The sequence below is a fragment of the Leuciscus leuciscus genome, assembly GCF_965113295.1.
Source record: "Leuciscus leuciscus genome assembly, chromosome: 15".
NCBI lineage: Eukaryota > Metazoa > Chordata > Actinopteri > Cypriniformes > Leuciscidae > Leuciscus > Leuciscus leuciscus.
Window position 1 is genome coordinate 19,416,500 of NC_138739.1, and position 27,494 is coordinate 19,443,993.

Genomic DNA, 27,494 nt, shown 5'->3' on the forward strand with positions numbered 1-27,494 from the left:
ATGAGAAGATAAACATGATTAATGTATATGCCCCAAACGAAGACAATCCCAAATTCTTTGAAAATGTATTTTAATTAATTGCTTCTCTCCCAGGGAAGGCTCTTATAGCAGGTGATTTCAACTGCACTTTAGTTCCTAAATTGGATCGGTCAACTGAAATGGATTCCTCTCATATACAAAGTAGGAAGAAATTGTTACAGTATATAAATGATCTGAATTTGTGTAACCCCTGGAGGAGACTGAACCCAGATAAATTAGAATTTTCCTGTTATTCTCCCCGATTTAAGTCATTCTCACGAATAGATTTTTTTCTGATTTCCAGCTCTATGCTCTCCTCTGTGATACAATGTAACTATAACAGCATACTGCTGTCAGACCACTCCCCTACTTCACTTGTATATAGAGCCCATGGGGTAGTTATTTCATCCCAGATGGCTTTCTGATTCGAATTTCCTGCAATTTTTAGATGCCCATATTGAGTTGTTCTTCAATATAAATACAGATGAGACATCTGCTATTGTCAGATGGGAGGCCTTTAAGGCATACATCAGAGGCATGATCATATCTTACACTAGTTCAAAAACAAACAAACTCAAGATGAAAATGAATGAGCTCGACCCAGTGGCGTAGCCACGAGGGGGCCTGGGTGGGCCTAGGCCCCCTCATTTACATGTCTGGCCCCCTCAGATTTCTGATTGCTTAAAATAAAATAATAAAAATAAGAAATTGTTGATGTGTTAGTCTAATTGATAGATTGACCAATCAAAATACTGCGTGGTAAAATGCGGCTGTTTTCAAACTTGATTTGACGTGTTGTGCGTAACCTACGCTGTCATCTTCGCGTGAGAGTTCATGCGGTGACAATGGCAGCGTTGTGCAAAGTACAATATTACGCACGAAAAGATGAGAAAGAAGGAGAAAATAAGCCATCTACATCTGAGTTTGCTTCAGCTTACTACAAGACGACAGCGAGTGAAGCGGCTAGGAGACAGAAACGCACATATTTCATCACAGGAATAGCGGTGAGACTTCGACTCAGATCGGCACAATGCGCAATGACTTGTTTGCAATTGATGAACCGCCTTCACAACCAGTGATGACCACATTTCCTGTATAGCCTATATCTGTTGTATATGAAGAGTTTGGTTTCAAAACGCGATAAATCCATTATGATTAATTTGAGTAATAATGCGTTTTCTTTACCAAGAGAGTGAAAAGATGAAAACCACTATTTTTTGTTTCAAACTTTCACATAGCATATTTAGGTTATAATAACATAAAAATTTCAAATCCAGATTTCGATTTTCAAATATTTATTATAAAAAAGTATTAGTTTCCCCCCAAAATGCAATAAATTCATGACACTTTTTCCCCAAAATGCAATTAATCTATTGAATCAATATAAAAGTTATTTTTCATATTTTAACTGTTGAAAATACTCAACAAAGTAAGTTGATCCACATATGACAGCCTCTGAACTTGGTCAATACTAATCTTATATAACTTACAGGCACTGGACTAAAAATAGCCGACATTAAATCACCATCGCTAAGAAATACCTCCTGAACTTTTTTTACGGGCGATCAGCTGTAAAATGGCTTGGTCCTGCTCGGTTTTCATTGACTTTGAGTAAAACAATTGAAAGTTTTTCAAAAGATCCCCTGGGGTCAAAGTGTCTGCGTGACAGAAGTTTGATGCTGTCGTGTGAGAACAAGCAACAGTCGGCATTTTTCCTCCTCCCGCGTGCCTCATCTTCTTAATCTCCTCAAGTAGCCTAAATGATTAGATTTCGATGGCTTACGTTTCTTCCCCACCGCAGAAACCACCACAGGGTCACCAATGCCGTCAAAATTATTATTATTATTATTATTATTATTTTATTTTATTTTTTGTGGATCACAAAGTAGAAGGAAAACTAGGATGCCGGGTTTATTCAAAGCGCCGCCGTTACGGTTTACAAAGTGTGGAATGGTGCGCTCACTGCGCTGTGATTAGTTGAGCGGATGTATCGCATTCTGCAGAGAAAGGGAGAAAACATGACAGAATAACACGGCGGACATCGCATTTTACATGAAATTAAAAATGGACTTTTCAACACCGACCAGATATAGGCCAGATTTTTGTGGGAACTAAATATATAACGTTTATCGCGTTTTGGAACCAAACTCTTCATATATTTGCTGAGTAAGATGACATCATTGACACTTTTTATAATCGCCCTCGTAGACTCACGTAAAAGATAATAATCGCCGAGCTATGTCGTAGGCTGCTATAGCCTAGGCTATATATGTATATATATATATATATAAAAGTTGCCCCCTCGTTTTAAGATGGGCCCCCCCAAAAATTAAATTCTGGCTACGCCCCTGGCTCGACCACAAAATTTGACAATTGGAAAGAGAGGCCTTTTTGGACGGCTCCACAAAAATAAAACAAGAATTAAAGCTACTTAAAGCGCAATACAAGGAAATTTCCACATCGAAAGCAGAAAACAGTTTAATCTGGCTCAAACAGAGTTACTATGATCAAGGTGAAAAACCGGGGAGACTGTTAGCCTGGCGAATAAAGAAATTAGATGCAGAGAGGGCAAGTACTACAATTCAAACTCAGAGTGGAGCAATAACAACAGACCCACAGGAAATCAATGATACTTTCTCCATCTACTATAAAATATTATATTCATCCGAATCCCCGGGGAGTCTGGAAACACAATCTGAGTTCCTGGATGATCTTTATATTCCTCCCATATCAGACGATTTTAAAGAACAATTGGATAGGAAACTAGATGCCTCAGAAATGGCTGACGCCATTGCTAATATGAGAGGAGGTAAAGCCGCAGGCCCTGACAGTCTTCCAGTTGATATTTAAAGATAAATTAATTGAACCCCTTTTAGTTATGAGGAGGCCTTTCAACAGGGTTGTCTTCTAGATTCCCTGAGGAGCGCGCTGATAACACTTATTTTGAAAGCCAATAAGTCCCCTACCAATTGCACATCTAATAGACCTATTTCTCTGCTTAACACAGATGCTAAGATTATCGCTAAAGTAATGGCTAGAAGACTGGAACCGGTGCTCCCGACGGTGATCAACCCGGATCAGAATGGTTATGTGAAAAACCGTCAAGTTTTCCATAATGTCAGAAGGGTGTTGAATTTGATACATGCGAGGGAGGGAACCCCTGACACCGCTATTCTGTCCTTAGATGCTGAAAAAGCATTCGACAGAGTGGAGTGGAGCTATTTATTTGATGTGTTATCTCGCCTTGGCTTTGGTAACTACTTTCGAAAATGGATTGAGACACTTTATACTGACCCAATGGCAGAGATCTCCACCAACTATATAACATCATCTCCTTTCAAACTCACAAGAGGTACTCGTCAGGGGTGCCCTCTCTCGCCAATGCTATTTGTTTTAGCAATGGAACCGCTTGCAATAGCGGTGAGATCGCACCCCTCAATTTCAGGTATAAAAGTATCGGACACCGAACATCGCATTGTAATGTATGCTGATGACACCCTCTTACTTCTAACAGACCTAAGTAACTCAATTCTCAATCTGACTAATTTAATTGACACATTCGGAAAATGTTCAGGCTTTAAAGTAAATGAAACAAAATCCTCTATTATGTTCCTGAATAAGCAGGAGCGAATAAATCCGGTGATAAAACACCCTTTCAAAAATGCAGTAAATGGATTTAAATATCTCGGTATCACCATTACCCCATCCATTAAAGATTTAGTATCCTGTAACTATGATCCTATGATTTCTACAGTAAATAAATCCATGAATAGCTTGTTATCAATGCCAATCTCCCTTTTAGGGGGTATAAATATAATCAAGATGAAAATACTACCAAAGTTGTTATACCTATTTCAATCCATCCCTTTACCCCCGCCGCCACAGTTCTTCTCCAAAATGAAGCAACTATTTACTAAATTTATTTGGAATAACAGGAGGTCAAGGTTGAGACTGACACTTCTTTACCTGCCTTATGAGAGAGGAGGGTTACAATTACCCAATTTACAATGGTATTTTTGGGCTGCTCAAATTAGAGCTGCAATGTATTGGTTTTCACCTGAACCATACTTACCATGGGTGCAAATTGAAAGTATCTGCACAAAAAAACAGCGACTTGACACTTATTTATACTCTGCATCTGTCAAAAAACTGAAGCAGCTCACTGATAACCCCTTTGTGAGAAACACAATTAATGTCTGGCACAATGTACAGTCATTTCTTGGTGAATCTACTTTGTTTTCAGGCTTTTCACCAATATGGGGGAATGATAACTTTTCTCCTGGAAAAAAAGACCAAGGTTTTAAAATGTGGGCAACAAAGGGCATCTGTAAAGTAATGGATCTATATAAGGAAAGTAAACTAGCGTCATTTGAGGAACTTAGAAATGAATATGATATACCTCGGACACACTTATTTAAATATTTACAGTTAAGGAGTTTTGTTTATGCACAGACACATTCCTATACAACCCCACTTGTCCATGTTAGAAAACCTAGCAGTGAATAATTGTACTGGCAAGGGTCAGATATCTTTACTCAATAACATTCTGGTGAAAAACCATAAAGACTCTACTGAGCATAAGAAAACTCAATGGATAAATGACTTACAAACAGATATCTCAGAGGATGACTGGAGAGAGGTGTGCTCTAGAGCACAACTTCTAACAATAAATACCCATCTCAAAGTGATTCAATATAATTGGATTATGAGGACTTATGTTACTCCGTAAAGACTGAATAAGATGAATCCAAATATTCCTGATATCTGTGTTAAATGTAATGTCGAAAAGGGCACCTTATTTCATTGTCTGTGGGACTGCCCTGAGATACGAAAGTTCTGGAATGAAGTTATAAAATGTATTTCTAAGATGACCTTAAATCCAGTGCCTGACAATCCTGCACATTGCATTCTTAATTTGTATCCAAAGGACTGTATGTTAAACCGCAAAGAGAAGAAAATTACAGACTTACGTTTAGTACAAGCTAGACGCTTGATTTCTCTCTGTTGGAAAGATGTCAAGAGCCCTTCTGTTGGTCGCTGCGGCTGAAAGAACTATCAGCATGCCTTATCCTTGAAAAGTTAACATACACAATGAAAAAGAAATCAGCCGAATTCAAAGAGATCTGGAATCCCTTTCTTGCATTCTTGGAGAACTGTGAAGTCGAGGAAACTATATGTCCCTAACTGTTGATACCTCCTAAGCTATGTATGATTATAAAATGTCGTTACCCAGTTTTTTGTTTGTTTGTTTTTTTTCGTTTGGGGTGGGGGGAGTGGATTATTTTATAGTTTGACTGTTATGTTTTTTTTTTTTGTAAACTGTTAAAATTCAATAAATACATGTTTATAAAAAAAAAGTAAGTGTAACGCCTTCAAAATGCTTATGCTACATCCAACGTCATAAGTCAGTTACGCTTTTTTTGTAATTTGAAAACGGAAAGCTGTCTGGCGGAAGCTAGATTTTTTACTTTATACTGTGCTAAATATGGATATTTTTCTTACACAAAAGCATCGCTTCACTTCAGAAGGCCTTTATTAACCCCCAGATACATGAGGAGTCCGTTAATGATGGATGGATGCACTTTTTTGAGCTTCAAAATGGTGTGACCCTTTACTGCCATTATAAAGCTTGGAAGCATCAGGATGTTTATTAATACAACTCAGACTGTGTTTATCAGAAAGAAGAAAGTCATATACACCTAGGATGGCTTGAGAGTGAGTAAATCATGGGGTAATTTTCATTTTAAAGTGAACTAATCCTTTAAGCTTTATTGACAGAGTTTTGACAGAAAAAAAGTTAAAAACCTTTTTTTCACTTCGACAAACAAAATGTCATATTACTTCATAGTTAGCCTACTTTACTTTCACTTATTTACTTAGTCCAACACAAAATATAGCTGCAAGCAGCGATGACGGGCCTAAGCCCTGTTGCCACCGCCACCCCGGAGGCTTCAGGAAGACTGTGCACAACTGGCAATATGCATTTAAACTGGGTGAATGGAAAAGGATTATGTCGAGATACGAGACTCTTCCTGTTTCTCTTTTTGGTCATTAATTTAATTCCTCACCATGGCAACATCATTCAAGATATCCAATATCCGTTGTCAGTGTTGCATCATCAATGTCTTGGCATCATGTTTGGAAAGATTGGTGCTAATCGTAAGAATTCCCCACGAGAAGTAATTAAAAATACAGAGCCTTATTTTTTTTTTAAATCCACATTTCCGGACAAGAAAGTTGTCCACCTCGAAGAGAACAATATTTGAACCGAGTTTGGTGACTGTAGACTTTCGTCAAAAGTTGCCCCTCCTCCACACCTTTTTCTAAGGCTTTGTCCGTGTCTACTGGCCGACAACTATGATGTGTATATCAAATTTTAATGCAATTTGAAGCATGCCAAGAGCCTTATGTACACCCCAAAAGAACATTAAAGTTGTATGCGTTTAACAGTATTTAAGATATCAAGAATCCTTTTGCAGGTCTACATCTGCCGTGTCTTGACAGTATTCTGACGAAGTTTGAAGTGAATCGTTTAAAAATAAGAGACCGAATTCAAAGCATTTTGAAAGTGACACACTTCCTTCTACCAGTTGGTGGCACTATAACTTTGACTCACAATAGTCACATCCATGGTAGCGGCCTCCTACAACGAACAGTCAGCTAAAGTTTCATCAAAATCAGTCAATGTTTGCAGAAGTTATAACACACTTCCTGTTTCCATTTTTCTTCCATAAATACGTTGCCTCGCCACAGCCAAAATGTTGGAGATATCAAAAATCCGCTCGCAATTTAGCATCCTTAGTGTCTTGACATCATCATGTTGAAAAAGTTTGGTGTGAATTATATGATGGCTTTTGGAGCAGTAGTTAAAAAAAATTAGAGCTTGATTAAAACAGCCACGATGAGATCTATAACTGTATGAAGTTTGGTTACTGTAGGTGAAAAGGAGCGCTGCAGAGCACAATAATATTTTATTTATTGTCATTGCAATGATACAATGAGATTACATTAGAGCATCAAGAGATGCAATTTCATGAAGTGCAAGAAATCAACAATAGCGTATTTGTAAACAGGGCAAAGCGACGAACAACAAGGAAAATGTTATATGAGGCGAGGAATCACTAGTGTATATTGGTGTATAGTTGTGTGTGCTGCAGCAATGCAAAGTCCAGTACAGAGTTATTGCAATTGTTGAATAGTATGCATAATAGATGGATTAAGTCAAGTCATGTCAAGTATATTTGTATAGCGCTTTTCACAATACAGATTGTATCAAAGCAGCTTCACAGTATTAAATTAAAATAATACAACAAGGTTTATTTCTAGTGGAATTTATTGATTGATCAAATTAAATTAAATATCCCCAAAATATCCCCAACTGAGCAAGCCAAAGGCAACAGTGGCAAGGAACCGAAAAACTCCATCAAGTGAGATCTACAATAGCACATTTTGTAAACAGGGCAAAGCGACATATAACAAACAATGAAAAGGGGTATATGAGGCGAAGAGTCACTAGTAACCAGGAAAATGAGTATAATTGTGTGTGTTGCATCAATGCAAAGTCCAGTTCACAGTTATTGGATAATATTAAGTGAGTAGATTAAGTGAGTGGAGGGTGGAGAAGGGAATGGTGCTTATTCAGCAGTCTACCTGCCTGGGGTAGAGGCTGTTGGCCATTCTGGTGGTTCTGGCTTGAAGAGAGCTGTACCTCCTGCCCGATGGTAGCAACAAGCCATGTGCTGGATGGAACCGGTCTCTCATGATGTTTTGTGTCCTATGCATACAGGGAGGTGTACACAAATGAGATCTCCGGGAGGACAGTCCCGATGATTTTGCCTACAGTATTCACCACCCTCTGAATCATCTGCTGTTCAGCTATAGTCCAGCTAGAAAACCACACTTACCTCTTTTCCACCAAAAAAGAACTGGTGCTGGTTCAAAGTTGGTTCAACTTGCAGAAGAAAGAAGACTTTTAGAACACATTTGTGCTGCTCGTCTGGATTACTGTAGACAGAGGTTACGTTCCAGAAGAAGTTCGACAATAACCCCGCCCCCAGCGTAAGCATGACGTGGTAAAAGAACGGTTCTAGTCCAGCAAAGAGTTGGTGCCGCTTTGGAACCAATTTTCCTGGCTGAGAACCGGTTCTTTGGCTGTCGAAACACAAAGAACTGGTTCGCGAGTAGGCAGCGGCTCCGAATCGGCACCAGCACTGCCTTGGTGGAAAAGGGGTAACTGACAGCCCATTAGTCAGCACACTTTGAATTGCACAGTTGTACAAATTTATCATGAGCCATTTGGGGAATTTTACTGTTTTCAGCTTCCTCTGGTAAAAGAGCCGCTGCTGGGCCTTCCCTACAGCTGAAGTGATGTTATTGCCCCAGGACCGATCCTTCAACATAGTGAGACCCAGAAATTTTAAGTTGTTCAGCCTCTCAACTGCCTCCCCATTAATGTTAAGGGGTGAGTGACCAAGGTGGTTTGATTTACGAAAGTCAACAATTATTTCTTTCTTCTTTTTGATGTTAAGTACCAGGTTATGCTTTTTACACCACTCTGCCAGTAGTTCAACCTCCTCCTTGTATGCTGTCTCGTTGTTTGTTATGAGGCCGAGCACGGTTGTGTCGTCAGCAAATTGAATGATGTAATTGGTGGGCAAGGAGGCAGAACAGTCATGTGTGTAGAGTAGTGGACTGAGCAGTATTGATGGATATGGTGTTAGAAACGTGCTTGCCTATTTTCACACATTGAGAGCGGTTGGTTAAAAAGTCCAATATCGAGTTGCATAGTGACTTGTTCAGTCAAAGGTTACCCAGTTTCAGCAGAAGTGTATTTGGCCGTAATGTATTAAAAGCTGAACTAAAGTCAATGAAAAGCAGCTATGCAGCACTCAAGCATAGAAAACTAAATCATGTTTTAAATTGATTTATACTGTGTATGTGTATATATATTATTATTATTATTATTTTAATTTTTTTATATTGTTTTAGAAATGTGTGTGTGCAAAATGAAGTCAGTAACTAATGTGAATTTCATCTTAGTTTAATGTGTTACATTTAATTTTACTTTTTAAATTGAAATAGAGTTATTTCAATTTAATTAATATAACTTATTTACAATTCTTTATTTTCTCTTCTGATTCCTCCTTACAGAATAGACAGTGAACAGGCTTCACAGGGAGCTACTTCAAAATGGACTGGTGGACGGTTTACATCCTTGTTTAAATCTTAGGAACCTGTGAAATGAATGGTGAGGAGAAGAGCCTTACTATAGTAGTGTATCTGAGGACAAATTAATATGTGTGATGATGTGACATCTGTAACCAGAATCTAAAATGTTTATTAAATATTGAAATATTAACTCTGAGAAAATCGGCACAACATTTTTTTTTGTGCAAATGTAAAAAAAAAATACATTTGCACAAAACTGCAGGTATTACTAAGTTTGGTAACACTTTACAATAAGGTTTCATTAGTTAACATTAGTTGACTACATTAGTTAACATGAACTAATAATGAACTGCACTTCTACAGCATTTAGTAATCTTGGTTCATGTTAATTTCAACATTTACTAATACATTATTACAATCAAAAGTTGCATGTGTTAACATTAGGTAATGCACTGTGAACTAACATGAGCAAACAATGAACAACTGGATTTTTATTAACTAACATTAACAAAGATCATAGGCGGAGCGTGTGTAAGGCTGGGGAAGGCTTAGCCTTCCCCTGGCCACGGACTAGAGACTACCCACCCAGCAAAAACTCGTTGAAAAGACGTTGAAAAGACGACTTTGCAAGACGTCTAAACAACGTTACATTTTGGTTGAAAAGTGAAAGGTGAAAAGCCGTCTTTTTCAGGTCGTTGAAAAGACGTCTATAAAAAGACGTCCATTTTAGGTCTAAATTTGGTTGAAAAGTGAAAGGGGAAAAGACGTCATTTTCAGGTCGTTAAAAAGACCTGATTAAACCTGGTCGTTAAAAAGATCCGAATTTCAAGCATAAATTAATTATTATGTAATATATTCATTATATCCTACAAAGTGACGTCATTCACCACTCTATATAGATTCATCATATTATACTATATATTATTATTAATAATAATAATACTCAAAATAGAACAAATGACAAAAAAATAACAAGAAAACATTTATTGACACGTCAAATACACACGAACAACACTCATTATTCGTTTGTAGCCACATATCCCCCACCGCCAGATCGTCCAGGGGCATGTTTAAGGTGGTCTCCCACGGCTTTGTATATTTCGTGGTCAGTGGCCTTATTATTCCACTTTTTGATTGCATCTGTAATGATGACAAAGAAAAACATTAGTGTTCTGTTCAGTTTGTTACTAACAAGAATTAAGAGAGGCAACGGTACACAGGCTTTTCAGTTTGGTTCGCATTTTCGCATGAGATTGCAGTGATGGTTTAACCACTGCACCTGCAGAAATAATTTTTAACCTAGATAAATGTGCGCTATTATTAGGTGCATATCCAAGTGTTTGTGCCGAATGTGGAGCGCGCACTGCATGACATGGTGGAGGCGCCGGCGAGGTCACTTGCATTTTCCTATCAACAGTGGAAACAACTTAAAATACTCCATCATTTCTGGCCAATACTGAAAAGAATAATACATCAACTACAACTAATTTATTTGTGTAAACTCACAATAACAAGAAAACGTGCTTTTCTAAAATAAAAATAAACAAACAGGGGGCGCTTTCTTCTTGGCGTGACACTAAAGCGCTTCCCAAAAATGAACTGAAACACTATACTATACTATGCTATACTAGCCTCACAGACAGCCTCACTAAAGCTTGAAACGCCCACTTTTAAACGAAAAAATCCGAATCGAAAGCCGTCTAATCGTGTAATCTGACTGAAAGATGCATTTCTTTAAAGGCGCATCTACTTTACAGCGGAGATGTATGTTTGCAGCCGCTGATTTAGAAAACACTAATTATATTATTAATTAATAGACACTTAAAATGCCTCTTATTTTTTTCTGACATATTTATTATCAGCCTGCTTTTGTCGGTGCTTTGCGGCAAGATTTATGAGTGCGCTTGAGCGCGGAAAAGGCTATTCCTCCATGCATCCAGTATTTAAGCAGAGATTAATATAAACGTGCATATAGACTAAAAATCTTTAGCCTATATGCATGACAACTCTAATCAATGCATTTACTAGTTGACATTATTTAATAATTATTAATTAGCTCTTTGTGTTAAATTAGTATAAGTAGTTAACATAATTAATGAACTAACAAGATAATAAAACAAAGATTAAATTAAGATGCTAACTATATATTTCTATATAGCATTGTTTGTTCCACCACGCAAAGGACTGTTTTTAAGGTGAGAATCCTTTATAAATGTGAAGATTTACTGTATCTTGAAGATTGCTGTATTATATTGTATCTTCTGTTATAAAGATGTAGATTGGTATTTCGTTAATAAAAATAATAAGCACATAATGCTGTAAAAAAATAAACAACTTATGTTCTGTTAGATGTTAGATGTTTTGTGTTTTGACTACTTTTTGAATTTTGTCTAATTATATCTCTATGTAATGAAGATATATTATCCAAAATATAATAACATTATATATATACATTATATTACATTATATAATTTTGCCTGGGGCCCCCACTCTTAGTATTAGTTACTAGGCCTAATACCCTTTCAGCTAAAAGTGATTAGAGGGGATAATACTACAACTTACAACATTAGATGAGATGCATTTTTGTATTTGATGTATTTTAATTCATTTAAATTAGATTTTTATTTTTAATTGATTACATTTTTATTGATTGAATAATTGTATTATTATAAATTATTAAGATAAACATTTTAATTATAATTTAATATTTATTTATTTTTGTTTAATAAAAATGCAACAACAAACAACAAAAAGATCATGCTTTGTTTTCCCCCCCTGCTGTACTGAAAACCAAACGGTGACTTCAAAATCTGAGGTACCAAACCATCATTTTTGTGTACTGTTTCTCTTCCAATCTGTCTATTCTAAATGCTCTGTTACATCACTTTGAATTCCATAAAGCACGCTCAAAGTAAAATCAGAATATACCTATCACAGTGGTGAACAGTGCTGTTGACTGAAATGCTTTTTTTGAGCCGTGGCCCTTCATGTTGAGCTGTGCCATAAGATTGTTGGTCATCAGCCTGAAAGAAAGAGGGGAAGAAAGTGGTGGGAAACAGAGATGGAGAAAAGGTGATCAGTCACCTCCTCTACTCACACCTCCTCTACTTACACCTCCTTGGTGCAAGGTAGCAAAGAGGAGATGTGAGAAGGGATGAGTCAAGGTAACAGGCATTTCTTTTATTATCAGAAATCAAATCTTTTATGATTAAAGAAATGAATGCTTGATCGTACATACCTATCCAAAATCTTTGTTGAACAGTCCCTGATGTTTTTGCCTCCAACTTTACTTAACTGGGTAATCTAAGAGGAAAAAAGTAAATATCATTATTACTATACAATATTGGTAACAAACATTTTCAGTCCTTGCATTAACCTAATCAGTTGAACTTAATTTTATTGGTTAGGACAAGTCCAAATGTGTTTGTAAATAGTGTTATAGTAAACACAGTTCTGTATTTTCAGTAAAGTAGAATTATGAGTATACTATTGTCATCATTGCATTGTGCATGAGGGACCAGGAACACAATTTAAACACATACATTTAATATATGTATGTACAAAAATATTTACAGGTAAATTGTAGCTACTCACTAACACTAACTGTCACTAAAACGTATTAAATATAATATGTATTATTATTATTGGTGGGGTTTCACTGTAAATAAAAATAAAATAACAATGCTGCAAATATTGAAATAATTTTTGAGAAAAGCTAAATCAGTCATTCTAGGCCGCAATATAAAAATAAAAACAAAAACAAATCCAGGACTGATTAAATAAATTACATTATTACCGAAAGTAAGTACTTAATGTTCATTGTTAGCACAATTTTTTTTTTTTTTTTTAAAGAAAAGAATAAGCAAACTGGTTAATAATTCTATTTTACCAGAACATCTCTCTCTTCATTATTTTGAAGCTTCTCCTCCAAGGTGTTCAGCTCCTCTATCAGCTCCATTCTTCTGATGTGGTACGAAGAATTATTAGGTTCTGCACTTCCAATCCTCTGGACCTCCTGCATGATCTCCACCAGCTTTTTGAGGACACATTTCTGGAATTCTAAAAAGTTAAAAACATTTGACAAGAATATTAATGATCAACTATATAATCAATAATAAATTCAAATGTCACTATATTAAATTATTCATCTTGATATCAGTAATGGAATTTGACTAGTAAACATGTGGTTTACCAATTCTTGGTATCAAAACATTGGGAAATCACTTGTGGAAATACAAATATCAAAAATTTAATTTCAGATAGTAAAAACTGGAATTCTTAATAAATGTAATTGTTATTGTCTGGTTAATTATCACAATAGGATGCCATTCAAATTCAAATGGTCATATAAAGATAAATACAAAAACAGTATGCTTTATGCCTATCTACAAATATACAAGACAAAGTAATTACTTACTGGATGTGGGCATTGGAAATACATCCATGCTGTGGCCAGTTGGAGCCCTTGGTGTTTCTGAAATAAACATTTAAAACTCAGTTCATACCAAGAGAAAGAGAAAAAATAGCTGCACTTCATATTGCATTTTCAAGATAGGAACTACAAACTAAACAGATGCACTTCTTTTGATTTGTATTTTAATTTTATACTTGGTCATGTTCTACTTGAAATTGTCCACCCCCCCAAAATCAGTTACACAACAATGTAATCTAATTAGTTACCATGTCTAGAATTTGTAATTTTTTTATTTATTTTTTGCTCTGATGCTCTCAACTATTTTCAATGTAAGTCTATGGGGTGGTTGCTAGGGTGCTTTAACAGGTTGCTAAGGGTTTCAGGGTGGTTGCTAATGTATTCTGGGTGGTTGCTACACTCAAAAAAAAAATTGTCTAAACATAAGATTTATGTATTTGAATTGCATGTAAAATTCCCATGCATTTGGATTACATAGTTGTAACATAAACCAATCAATACTCTGAATGTGATTCATATTTTTAAGTCATATCTAAATGAAACAGATAAGATTTATGTAATTGTATTAATAAACTGAATGTGATTTATATTTGTCAGTCATATGTAAATGAAACAGGTAAGATTTATGTAATAGTACACAGAAAAACGCCCATGTTAAATTAACACTGCTCAGTGTTCATATGTGTGCACACTACAGAGTTAAAGCGGTGTTGAAGTTAATGAGATAATTAAGTGATGATTGAGCATTAATTATGAACACCTGCTGGTAACAAGCAGAATCACTGAAGGAAAGAGAAACACAAGAACTACAACTGACTTCAGCCACAGCCTTAGATGAAATCAACTGAAGAGAAAAGAAGACATTAAATCTGTGAAGATCTCAGCAGAGGAGGATTAAACAACTCCACAAACAGCATTACCAGCTTCACTAATTACTAACCAGACTGACTTTATTTCATTTCCGTTTGAATTAAATCAATAGTTGTATTTTAAAGTCACCATGATGGTGGTTAGCGTTTGCTTTAGTTGGGCTCTTGACCATTGACTCTTTAATATAAAATTTTCTCTGACTGCTATAATTATGTGTTTATAAAACACATTTGTTGCAGTGAAAAAGCCAAGAGAAAAAGAGATCAGGTGATGTTGGCTGTTTATTGATGGTGTTATCATCATATTGTGGCCTGAATCACTTATCTTTTTCAGTGTCTAATGCTTTGATTATTGGGGTTATGTGATTTTGTTTTATTTATTATAGTAGCTGTGTGACCTGACAGCATTAGATCCAACAGTTAATCAAATAATATAAAGAATTTTAAAAACTTTTAGTGCATTGAACTTTCTCTTCTACATTATTACTTAGACATCAAGAATCAGTGTATGACTCTCAACAATGGTGACAATCAATGAAATGATTCATACTGCAGTGCATGCTGGGTACCACAAATCAAAACTCACCCATATCTCCCAGCATGCATTGCGGCATTAATAAATTATGCATCAGGATTTTTTGTATCTTTTGTCACCAATGTTGAGATTCATATGCTGTTTCTTGATGTCTGTGTGAGTCTAAGTAATGCCATAGATGAAAGGTTTTTGTGCACTAACTATAAAAAAGAAGAAAAAAAAAGTATATTGTTTGATAAACAACACTGTTAGATTTCATGCTGTAAAATCAAATGGCTTCTGTTATGAATAAAACAATATTAAAAAGCATTAGACACTGAACAAGATCAGCGAATGAGGCAATTACATGATGATGACTTTGTCATCACCATCATCAATAAACAGCCAACATCACCTGATCTCTTTTTCTTTTGGCTTTTTTGCTGCAACAAACGTGTTTTATAAACACATAATTATAGCAGTCAGAGAAAATTTTATATTAAAGAGTCAATGGTCAAGAGCCCAACTAAAGCAAACACTAACCACCATCATGGTGACTTTAAAATACAACTATTGTTTTCATTCAAACGGAAATGAAATAAAGTCAGTCTGGTTAGTAATTAGTGAAGCTGGTAATGCTGTTTGTGGAGTTGTTTAATCCTCCTCTGCTGAGATCTTCACAGATTTAATGTCTTCTTTTCTCTTCAGTTGATTTCATCTAAGGCTGTGGCTGAAGTCAGTTGTAGTTCTTGTGTTTCTCTTTCCTTCAGTGATTCTGCTTGTTAACAGCAGGTGTTCATAATTAATGCTCAATCATCACTTAATTATCTCATTAACTTCAACACCGCTTTAACTCTGTAGTGTGCACACATATGAACACTGAGCAGTGTTAATTTAACATGGGCGTTTTTCTGTGTACTATTACATAAATCTTACCTGTTTCATTTACATATGACTGACAAATATAAATCACATTCAGAGTATTGATTGGTTTATGTTACAACTATGTAATCCAAATGCATGGGAATTTTACATGCAATTCAAATACATAAATCTTATGTTTAGACACACATTTTTTTTGAGTGTAGGTGGTTACTATGGTGTTCTGGCTGGTCACTATGGTGTTGCTAGATGGTAACTGTGGAGTTTTATAGAGTTCTTAACATGTTCTTAGCATGATTTAGCTAATTACTCAGCTAATCACAATTAGCATCTGAAGCTGTAGTGTCACTTGAGTGACTAGAGTCTTCTGTTGGGTCTAATGTATCTGTAATTTACACACACACACACACACACACACACACACACACACACACACACACACACACACACACACACACACACACACACACACACACACACACACACACACACACACACACACACACACACACACACACACACACACACACACACACACACACACACACACACACACAGCATGCTAAGGTACTTCTTGCCAACTATTTTATCTAACAAGTTAAATATCTTACCATGTCTAGAAGTAGAATGTGATCGACTGGATGAGTTTGATCGCTCCCTTATTGGGGTGGAATGCACTGTAACACCAACATGAAATGTGTTACAGGAAGACAGGAAAATGTTTATGTTTATGAAATAAGAATAAAGTATATATATATATATTATACAATATATACTTTTCTTTGTACACTGTGTTGGTATTGTGCACTGTTTTTCATTTGACATTATGTATGCCTTTTTGTTGTCTAATAAAAACAAACATTCAAAATTCTCTTTTAACTAAAGCCTACAAGTGATTTTCGGCTAATGTATATATGAGTAATGTACAGTAATAGTAGTAGAATGAATAATTGCATGAATATTTAAATATGATGCATTTCGTTGGTAGTGTAAAGTTGGATTTATTTATTTATTTAAATATACTGTAAGGAAATACCAATGTTTTGATTATTTTTTAAAAGGCTGTTACAGTTATGACATTATGACAGTGTTTTGGTGGGTATGTTTTAAAAATTACATTATGAGCTCAAAATTATGAACTTAGGTATTTCTTGCCAACAATTTTGATTTGATTATCTTACCATGTCTAGAAGTAGAAGTGGAGTGCCTTCTATGGTGTGATCGAATGGATGAGTTTGATCGCTCCCTTATTGGGGTGGAATGCACTGTAACACAAACGTGAAATGTTTATGTTTATGAAATAAGAAAAAAATCCCATATGATAAAGACATTAACAATATGAGAAAAGTAGTACAATATAAACTCTCCAACATTGTTATAATTATATTTTTTTAAACATATGAACATTGGTGTTCCCATTTGTTGTTTATCATTTACAGTGCAATTATTGTTATAATAACATTATATAGTAGTATAATAAATAATAATAATACAGTGTTATACGACATGCACAATAATATTACAGTGTCAAACAAATAAAAATAAAAACTCCTATTTCTTGCCAAAATTTTGATTTGATTATCTTACCATGTCTAAGAGTAGAAGTGGAGTGCCTTCTATGGTGTGACTGAATGGATGAGTTTGATCGCTCCCTTATTGGGGTGGAATGCACTGTAACACAAACAATTGCAATTTACAGTGCAATTATTCTTATAATAACATTATATAGTAGTATAATAAATAATAATAATACATTTGAACTGGATTTACATTATGGTTTGTTAATACATTATGAGTTACTACATAGTTTAAATCCTCCTTTTTCAATCAGATATAAAGACAGTCTGCCACATGTAGGCGCATATCCTTTATGCAGTGGCGTCTGCATAGGTAGGCTATACACACACTATGTACCAATGGTTCTGCAACAATTTTATCTAACAAGTTGATTTTCTTACCATGTCTAGAAGTAGAAGTGGAGTGCCTTCTATCACTTCCATGGTGTGATCGACTGGAGGAGTTTGATCGCTCCCTTATTGGACTAGGGTTATCTTCAACATATGCAAACAAACAATTAACATCATAATCATCTCCAGAATAACAGCACTTTTTCATGTGATGTTGCTTAGCTCACTTCCATAGCTTATCCCATCAGAACCATCCAAAAAGTGTAGTGATTGTTACACACAAAGCTTAACATTACCTGGAATTTCAATTTCATCATCTTCTGAAGATGAATCTGGCAGCTGTTGGCTCTGAGTCAACTGGTCATTCTGATCCATGGATAATTCTGCAAGAAGAAAAAAACTATCAAACAGGACCTTTTTAATCTGATGTGATTTGAAATTACTTATTTTTTTTACTTTTATATTATACAGAGAACTTAAATAATGTGATTATTTACTGTCACTACAATAAGCAATACTGTTCTCTGTTCACTGGATTAAGCTAGCACTCTTGATTTACCTTCAGAAGTGGTGTGGACAATGGTAGCAGGAGTTCGGTTTTTCAGGAGTTCGGGAGGCTTTTGGAAATGCCTGCAAATTCTTATCTGAAACAGTCAAAATGGTATTTATACATCACTATGTTGTGATAAACCTAAACTAAACAAAACTAAAATAACATAGAAAATCCTTATTTCTAATAGGTTTCGAGAAATGTATTCGCCCTCACTTGACTTGTTCTTGACTTTTGAGACATCATCTTCTGAGTTAAACGACCCTGCAATTATTACATCAGTAAGCCTTGTTTTTGCAAGTAAAAAAAAACAAAACAAAATGAAGGGCTCGACATTAAGCCTTGACGTGCTTGTCCTTTGGACAAGTAAGTTGGTCATTCCCTTTGTAAAAAGTTGCTTGTCTGGGGAAAAATATAATTTATTCTGTAGCAACATTCTTAGAGTTCTAGAAATTAAATCTACATCTTTGTGATATTTACCCCAAGGACATTTTTTTTTTTTTTTTTACCTTTAACAGGAAACATTTTTCCCCTAATGTTGTAAAATATATGCTTCATCAATCCTAAATCAATACCTACACTGCAAAATTACAAAGACATTAAATAAAGTTTTGCGATTGTTCAAAATATATATTTTTAAATATAAAAATATATTTTTTTTTTCATATACAAATAAGAAATGCTGGGTGTGTGTGTGTGTGTGTGTGTGTGTGTGTGTGTGTGTGTGTGTGTGTGTGTGTGTGTGTGTGTGTGTGTGTGTGTGTGTGTGTACCTGATGTCATTTTTATTTTCACCAGCAGGAAAGTGAGCCAGTCCTCCATGGGGTTTAACTTTTTTTTATGGGCTGACTGCACCTGGGTCTTTGGCCATCTCACAATCTTCTCATCTTCAAGGATCCAGTTTTTTGGGATGACACCCTCAAAATGTTTGTCACCCTCAATCCAAACAGCCCTTGCAAAAACCATGTCTGAAACTACAAAAGGGCAAAAAAAAAAAAAAAAGAATGCTTCATTTTTCATTATATTTCATGCAACAAAGGGAAGATGGCATATCCTCCACAGTGTGGTAGACATACAGCTTTTGTTTTCAAGTCCTGGCTTTGTAGTAGTTGTGTTTTAGCTGTGCTGTAGGTACTGCTGACAAAAGCAATGTCTAGGAGTTTAGACTGGCAAGGCTTTTCAAATAGGTTGGAGGTCTGGTGATCTGGGATGACACTGCAAACTAATTTGCCATCTGTTTTTTCTTCAGTTACAAAAGCTACGCTACCATCTTTGAGCAAAAAACAGCTGTCCCTCTGCTTTGCTGACACTGGCTGCATGCGAGTTTGCTTCTGTTTCGTTTTTTTTTGTGTACGCTCCTTCTCTGCCATACGCTTTGCCACTTGCACCAAAGGGTTATGGCTGGTCTTGACAAGCTTCTTGATGGTTTTCAGATGGTTCTCAAAAGGGAAAGCAGATATTTCATTTAACGAACAATCAAAATGTGCAACATCTTCATGGAGGTGTTTTACGTTATGCACATTGTAGACAGTGAATTTATTTCCATAGACCTCAGCACTATTGATGACAAAGTGATTAAGGAGGTCTGCTGCATATGGTAGAAAGTGGTTTCTCCGCTCACGATCTGCAGAAAGAAGGATCGACATTCCAATCGTCAGGCAAAGGAAGTGGTGGTATAAATCCTGGTCCACAATTCCATGGAGTATCACTGGTCCAGTGTACAGCAGGAACTGCCGGAACTCGGTGGCTTTCCATCTATCCAACTCCTGAAGGGATCTGGGTTTCCTTGCCATCTCACTGGGCATTGAGTTCCTCAGCTTAATGAGTTCACTGGAGAGTTCAGCTCTCTGTCTCGGAGAGAGTCTACGAGGATTGGGGATCCTGCACAGGTAGTACAGGATGCGCCTCACAACCCCAAGACAAACAAGGTGCATGTAATCAAGAACAAAAGAGCCAACACATGGAATGCCTGCTCTGATCAGTGGTGTCTCCCCATTCTGGTGTTTTGCTCTGTAGGCCATCTGGCTGAACTTTTCATCTGTCCTGCTAGGGGATGTATCCTTGCTGTTGAACACTATTTTACCCAACCATTCACCCTCCTCTTCACACCTCTCACAGCTGTGGTATCCAGTGTGGTAGATTATGTTTTTCAAGAAAGCTCTTGCTGGAGCATCACAGATAAAGGCTTTTATGTGAACCTGTATGACATTTCCATTGTGTTGAATTCCATTTTCCCTGAGCCTCTTAATTTCTTCTACCAGGTCTTGGACATAGTCTTCCAATGGTGCAGGTTTTGTCATGCCACTAAACAGGCAGATGATAAAAGGCTCAAATCCATCAACCTTTGCCAGCATGGGCCAGAATTGAGCAGCACTAGATCTGAATAATGGCACACCATCAACATTAATGGTGACAGCAATGTGATCTGGTGAAGCTGGGCACTGAAGAAGTATGCACCGTATACCAGTTTCCAAACCATAATAGATGTATTCGCCGTTACATCTTGCCTGGCGTTCCACTACTTTTGGAGTACAAAGAAGTGTCCGTGAGTCCTTAGGCAGGTCATTGTGTCCATGATTACGTAGAACTTGGAGCAAGTCATTGAGTGATTTGTGTGATTGATTATTGGTCACTGCCCAATCTGCCAAGTCATTACATAGGTCCAATCTGTTTTCATCTAGGTCACCAGCTATTTCAGGTGCCTCCTCCATTACTTCATCTTCTGTGTCTGGACCTTCAACACTGTATCTTTCTCGATCCCTGCCATCATCCACAGCATCAAACTCGTCATAATCCAGATAGGACATGTCATCCATGAACTCTTCTTCCCTGTCATCCTCAGCTAGCTTCTTTACCATAGAATTGACCTTCCTCCAGTTTTTAAGATAATCTGAGGCCATTTTAACAATGCTACAGATGTCTGTAGAAAAAATAAATGATGACAGTTTTCATTTTTGGGTGAACTATCCTTTTAAGTGTAGACTCTAAAAAATGCTAGGTTGTTTCAACCCAACTATGGGTCAAATATGGACTAATCCAGCCGTTGGGTTACATTAAATTAAAAAAATTTAACCCACCGTTTGGGTTTGTCCATATTTGACTCAAAATTGGGTTAAGACAACCCAGCATTGTTTAGAGTGTACAGACCGCTGGGCTTGTCATTAAGCTTTGTCATGTGTTTGTCCTTCGGACAAGTAACTCGGTCATTCACTCAGAGTAAAAAAGCTTGTCTTGAAAAAAATAGGATTTGTTTGTTGTGTAAATCTAATTTATTTTTTATTACTATTATGGCATTAATTAGCCCACAAACTGAAAAACAGCGTACAGCCTCATGTCCACGTGTAAACGGAAAAAATCGAATTGAAAGCAAATACGGTCTGATTATGTTATCACGTCCGTGTGAAAGGTGCATTTGAACATGATAATACAATAAAATATAATTTATTTCTGTGATTAAAGCTGAATTTTCAGCATCAGTACTCCAGTCTTCATTACATGATCATTTAGAAATCATTCTAATATGATGATTTGATGCTCAACAAATATTTATGATTATTATCAACATTTTATTATTATTGAGCTCACGGTCCCTATTATAATAGCCCTATTACTACATATAGCTATATAGAAAGTTACTTGAAATACTTGAAAAGCATATGAAATGTCTACTTTTAAACAAAACTATTCAAAACAGGAAACTCTCTACTTATGTAATCCGTAGTCATGCATTAATTTGAAGCGTCCGTAACACATTATTATGGTTGTTCAGAGCAAAGCAGTTGGATTAAATGTCGATCCTAATAAACATAAGCGTAATTTAGCTTTGCATATAAAGTTTCATGTTATTTGTATTTATAATTGTTATAAACGTTATCTTTAAAATGCCATGGACGTGACAGTGCACTGAAGCGTTGTGACCTCATAATTTTCTTCATTTCTGATACAGCACAATACAGTATATTGCACACCTAAATGGACAACTTAAAAAGGGTTTTGATCTTTAGGTAAAAACTTTATTTTTTCATGGTATGGATGACATTTGCATGGAATTGCCCGATACATTTTAATTGTCGACAATCAAAAATCGTGATATCGTACATGAAACTCATGAATACAAAAAGTCCATGAAAATGAAAGAACTAAATATTAACAGTATGATTTCTGTGTGGGATGGAGGGGGGATGGTTCCCATTTATTTTGACTGTTACTATTTGACTGCTACTGTCTTGTAGTTACATCTACAAATAAATACTTTAAAATGCATAATGAACACATTTTAGTGATTTCTTAACAAATAAAATAAAATTGCATCCTAAATTTTCACAACACAGATATTAAAAACTATATATCCCTCATTTGACAGAAATAAAACTTTACTAATAAGTCATTGTAACTTTGAAAATATAACAGAGTGGTGGAACTATGTGCTCATGGGCTGGAGCTGACTCTGGAGCGAGCTAACGGGCTGGAGCGGACTCTGGAGCGAGCTCACGGGCTGGAGCGGACTCTGGAGCGAGCTCACGGGCTGGAGCGAGCTCACGGGCTGGAGCGAGCTCACGGGCTGGAGCGAGCTCATGGGCTGGAGCGAGCTCACGGGCTGGAGCGGACTCTGGAGCGAGCTAACGGGCTGGAGCGAGCTCATGGGCTGGAGCGGACTCTGAGCGAGCTCACGGGCTGAAGTGAGGTCTTGATGATAGTCTGTGGAGGGCTTGGACGCAGGTTTGGGATGAGCTGGGATGAATTCCACAAAATATTGATTTCTGAACTGTAAGTTAAAACATTAGTATTGTCTAGTTTAAAAAAGGGTAAGGGTTAGGGTTGAATTTGTTTTGTTTGCATTATTTGAGATCTGAAAACACTGCATATTTGTTTGCAATTTTCTGCAAAAAAAATTTATCTAAATGACAATTTGATTATTTGGAATTTGGGAGAAATGTTTTCAGTAGCTTAGAATAAAATAAAATAAAATATTATTTTTACTCAAAAGCATACCTATAAATAACTTTGCAGTGTTCTCTTAATTTCTGAATCTACGTGAATATCCTATGGATAGTTGTCTCATCACAAAAAAAAAAAAAAGACCAAATATAAATATTCAATGTAAGTTTAAAAATAAAATATACAACATATATTACTGACAACACATTTAAGAGCAGCTAAGTAATAGTATAGCCTACTTACCGTGAAATTAAAACTGATGAGGCAGAGGAAGACAATCCAAAATCTAATAAAACAAAGAAGTGAAAAATATATATTTATCAAACCTGGTAACAGTCCTTATAAGTTTCATGTATGCTGCATTATGCCAATAAATACATTGGATTTTAATTTGTTGCTAGTAATTAGCATTGTTAGTATCGAGCATTTTCATGTAAATAAATGCATTGCTTCTCCACATGTTCACTGTAAAAGTAGTTTGTGTGCTTTCATGGGCTATGTGAGAAGAATTTTTGCAAGCGAGTCAGAAATTCTGGGTTCATCCGCACTCGAATAGTTTTTTTTTTCTGTCTTCAAAACCGAATATGTTCATCAGTGGTTGTATGTCAAGCAGGGACACGTTTGTGTGAGTTTTGTTTTGTGATTTCACCAGAACAAATAGAAAGACTCCGCAACGTTAAAGCGCGTGTCCGTGTGGACTGTGCGCGAGTCACAACTGAGAACACTGTATCCGCGCGCCACTTATAGCAGGCAAGGAGCACTCTTGATTTAAAAAACTCCGCTGGTTAAATGGATATGTTTTATTTATTTTTATTAGGTACATCCTTGCCGCAAGATGTTTCAAAAAGTGGTGGGGACAAAATCGATCAGTCCTGCTGAGTTTTGCTCCAAACCTGATCAAACTCTCCTGCCAATCGCTTCCTATAGTAGCCTAACCTATCGCTTCCTAGCCTAACCTAAAATCTGTAGGATTGTGACCCTTGGAAACCCTACTACTAGCCTACTAATAATAATACTGTTCCTCCAAAGTAACGTTAACATGGCAAACAAACTCTAACTAAAAGAGCGCGAGCGCGTCTCTCAAATGACGTCATACATCTAACGGTATTTAACGGAAGATTGTAAGTTAGGCCTATAAGGACGCTTGTAAGATGTACATTTACAAGAAAAAGATAGTCAATTAACCTTTACATATCTTAATATGTTCCTTGATATTCACTTTTATGAGATAACTTATTTTTAGTGGTTAAAATAACTTAGTTGAGAAAACCAATCAGGCTCACATTCCCTCACAGGCTCATCAGGCTATCCCATATAACTTAATTGTATTATTTACTCTGGTCATATTGTTAATTGTCATATTTGTGATTTTATAATTCATATTTTCAGTTGTAAATGTAATTTAAATCAATTGGTTACATAGGCTAGGCTACTTGAATACTCACATCTCTGTATCCGGAAGCAATGCGCGCGATAAGCACCGAGACAGCCGCTTATATACCCTCGGCCAGATTCGCGGGCTTAGCACGCGAGCAAAAATTCAATTTTTTTATATTTTCTTAATTATGTAAAATGTAATGTATACATTTATTCCAATCTTTTGTTATATTATTCTGCCATTAAATGACACATAAAATAATTAATTAATTAAATTAAAACTGATGGAGTGTTTTTTTTTTCTTTCTCTCTTCTGGCTGCATATTTTTTCTTATAATGAGAACAGTGGGAATGCAATTTTTTGTGTAATATTATACCCTGGTGGTATCTCTATAATCACTTTTAGCTGAAAGTGTATTACTAACTAACAGGCAAACCAACACTGAGTGGGGGCCCCAGGCAAAATTAGTTTGAAGATTTACTGTATCTTGAAGATTGCTGTATTGTATTATGTCTTCTGTTATAAAGATGAAGACTGATATTTCGTTCATTTAAAAAATAAGTACACAATGTCGTAAAAATTAAACAACATATGTTCTGTTAGATGTTTTGTGTTTTGACTAGGCTACTTTTTTAATTTTGTACAATTATATCTAGGCTATGTAATGAAGATATATTATCCAAAAAAATTATATATAATTATATATATATATATATATTTATATATATATATATATATATATATATAGGCTATATATATATATATTTCTGCTTAAATACTGGATGCATGGAGGAATAGCCTATTCCGCGCTCAAGCTTTATATAGATATATTTCTCATGTATTTGAGGCTAGTATACGCTGTGTTTCTATTTATTTTTGAGACGCGCTCCAGTTCACGGAGACCATGAAAGCGCGCCCTGATTGTTTTATTTTATTTTACGAAAGCACAACGTTTTATTGTTATTGTGAGTTTACACAAATAAAAGTAGTTGCGACAGATGCATTATTCTTTTCTGTATGGACAGAAATGATGGAGTATTTTAAGTTGTTTCCACTGTTGATAGGAAAATCCAAGTGACGTCGCCGGCGCCTCCAAAATGTCATGCAGTGCGCGCTCCACATTCCGCACAAACACTTGGATTTGCACCTAATAATAGCGCACATTTATCTAGGTTAACGTTAGAGCGAGCGGCCATGCCAGACGGAGAAGTCATTTTCATGTTTAACAAATCAAATCATGCATTTTCTACATACATGCTGCGAGTAAGCGCTGCTCCAGTTTGAAAAAGGCGGCTGAGGCGAGCTGGTAACCGCATAACCAGCGTAACGAGAGAGGGGCCCCACTAAGGGGGATGCAGAGATGTTGCTGCGTCTTTATATTAACATTCCTGATTGTTTGAATTATCAGCCCTCGGGGGCCCCTTAAAATGCGGGGCCCCAGGCAATTGCCTGGCTTGCCTGCCCTATTGGGGCGCCATGGTGTGCTGGGACAGGTACCGAAGTTATGGCTGTAATGAAATCATTTAAGGCAAGGTGCAGCACACAAAGCATAAGAGATTTTGAAGAAAAAAGAAAAAGAAAAAAAGATTTGTCATGTTTTTTGTTGTTTTTTCACCCTCCAAAAAACAGTTAGGCCAACTTACTTCAAACATAACCCAAATGGAGATGTTTAGCACTGTTCAATGACACTGTTCATTGCACCTTTTTGTAGCCTATAAAATGAATGTGAATTGGGGGTCAGTTGTCCCCCTTTGCTATCTTCATTTGTGTTCCTCATCTCCAAGTCATTTGGAACAAACATTAACAATAACAACATTATTTTCATTTCTCTGGTCGAATGTTCATAAGGATAAAGCAATTTCTTCACACATTGATTGTGTTACATAATGCAATTTTAATGGGATTTTGGCAATATTGCGATTAATATTGCGATTAATATTGCGATTAAACTTTCACTCGTGTAAACACAATACTCCGATCAAACTAATGTGATTAAGCTCATTCACATCTTGTATGTTCAATGTCTTTTTAATAACATCTTTAAAACATGCCTTTTAAATTTCTTGTAAATCTATTTTAAGTTGTGAATGCTTACTTGGCTTGCCATTTAAACATGTTAAAACAGTAATGCTTGAATAATTACACAGTTGTACAAGTTTTATTGACCATGTTTTTAATTTTGTGGAGCTGTTACTTTCCTGTTTAAATGGCATGCCGTTAAAACTGAACATTGTTGTTATATTAAGTTGTAATTAAAGAACTTCTGAAACAAATTATATTGTGTATTTTCAAGTCACTGACGTTTGCCTACAGAACAACTGGCTCTTCTCCCTTTTACCTAAACTCATTACTTCAGACTTACGTGCCATCCAGAAACTTGCGCTCTGCAAGCGAACCCAGAGCTGCTGAGTCCATAGCACTTTCAAGAAACGGCTGAAGACGCTGCATCTATTTTTAAAAAGTGGGTGGGAACCCGCATCTTTTTCGGCAACACTTGATCCATTAATACTAATTATTTTCTATTCTATATCTATTAAAAAAAAGTACATGTAAGCGTTAGATTAAACTGGGAAGGGTCATAGCACTTGCATATCTGTCCTATTGTTAGTTTCACTGCTTCTATTGTTCTCATTTGTAAGTCGTTTTTGGATAAAAGCGTCCGCTAAATTAATAAATGTAAATGTAAAAAATATTCTATAAATTGAAGAATATGTACTCTTTAATTACCATAGTGCCAACACATTGTCAGGTTACACTTTGTTATCACCAGCATGGTGCAAAAGGACTATTAACTTAGATATCACAGCAACACATACTCATTTGTATCAGTACTGGATAC

General features: G+C 36.1%; 2 protein-coding genes across 2 annotated transcripts in view; one reads left to right on the forward strand and one right to left on the reverse strand.

Annotated features, from left to right (window-relative positions):
* The window catches only part of LOC309475586 (uncharacterized protein), a 388,909-nt gene that overhangs the window by 349,578 nt on the left and 11,837 nt on the right, over positions 1 to 27,494 (forward strand). The window contains exon 95 of the mRNA XM_082138404.1: positions 9,169 to 9,265. Coding sequence (XP_081994530.1) covers positions 9,169 to 9,247 — 79 coding nt within the window. The 3' untranslated portion in view covers positions 9,248 to 9,265. The remainder of the gene's footprint in view (positions 1 to 9,168; positions 9,266 to 27,494) is intronic.
* LOC309474975 (uncharacterized protein) lies at positions 10,177 to 23,586 on the reverse strand. The gene is made up of 14 exons (XM_082137594.1): positions 23,521 to 23,586; positions 19,694 to 21,259; positions 19,216 to 19,313; positions 18,350 to 18,434; positions 18,087 to 18,173; positions 17,842 to 17,934; positions 17,471 to 17,554; positions 17,065 to 17,148; positions 16,495 to 16,560; positions 13,604 to 13,660; positions 13,076 to 13,245; positions 12,425 to 12,489; positions 12,115 to 12,209; positions 10,177 to 10,326 (listed from the first exon to the last, which is right to left on the reverse strand). The coding sequence occupies exons 2-14, from the start codon at positions 21,237 to 21,239 to the stop codon at positions 10,205 to 10,207; spliced, it is 2,652 nt and encodes an 883-aa protein (XP_081993720.1). The 5' UTR covers positions 21,240 to 21,259; positions 23,521 to 23,586; the 3' UTR covers positions 10,177 to 10,204.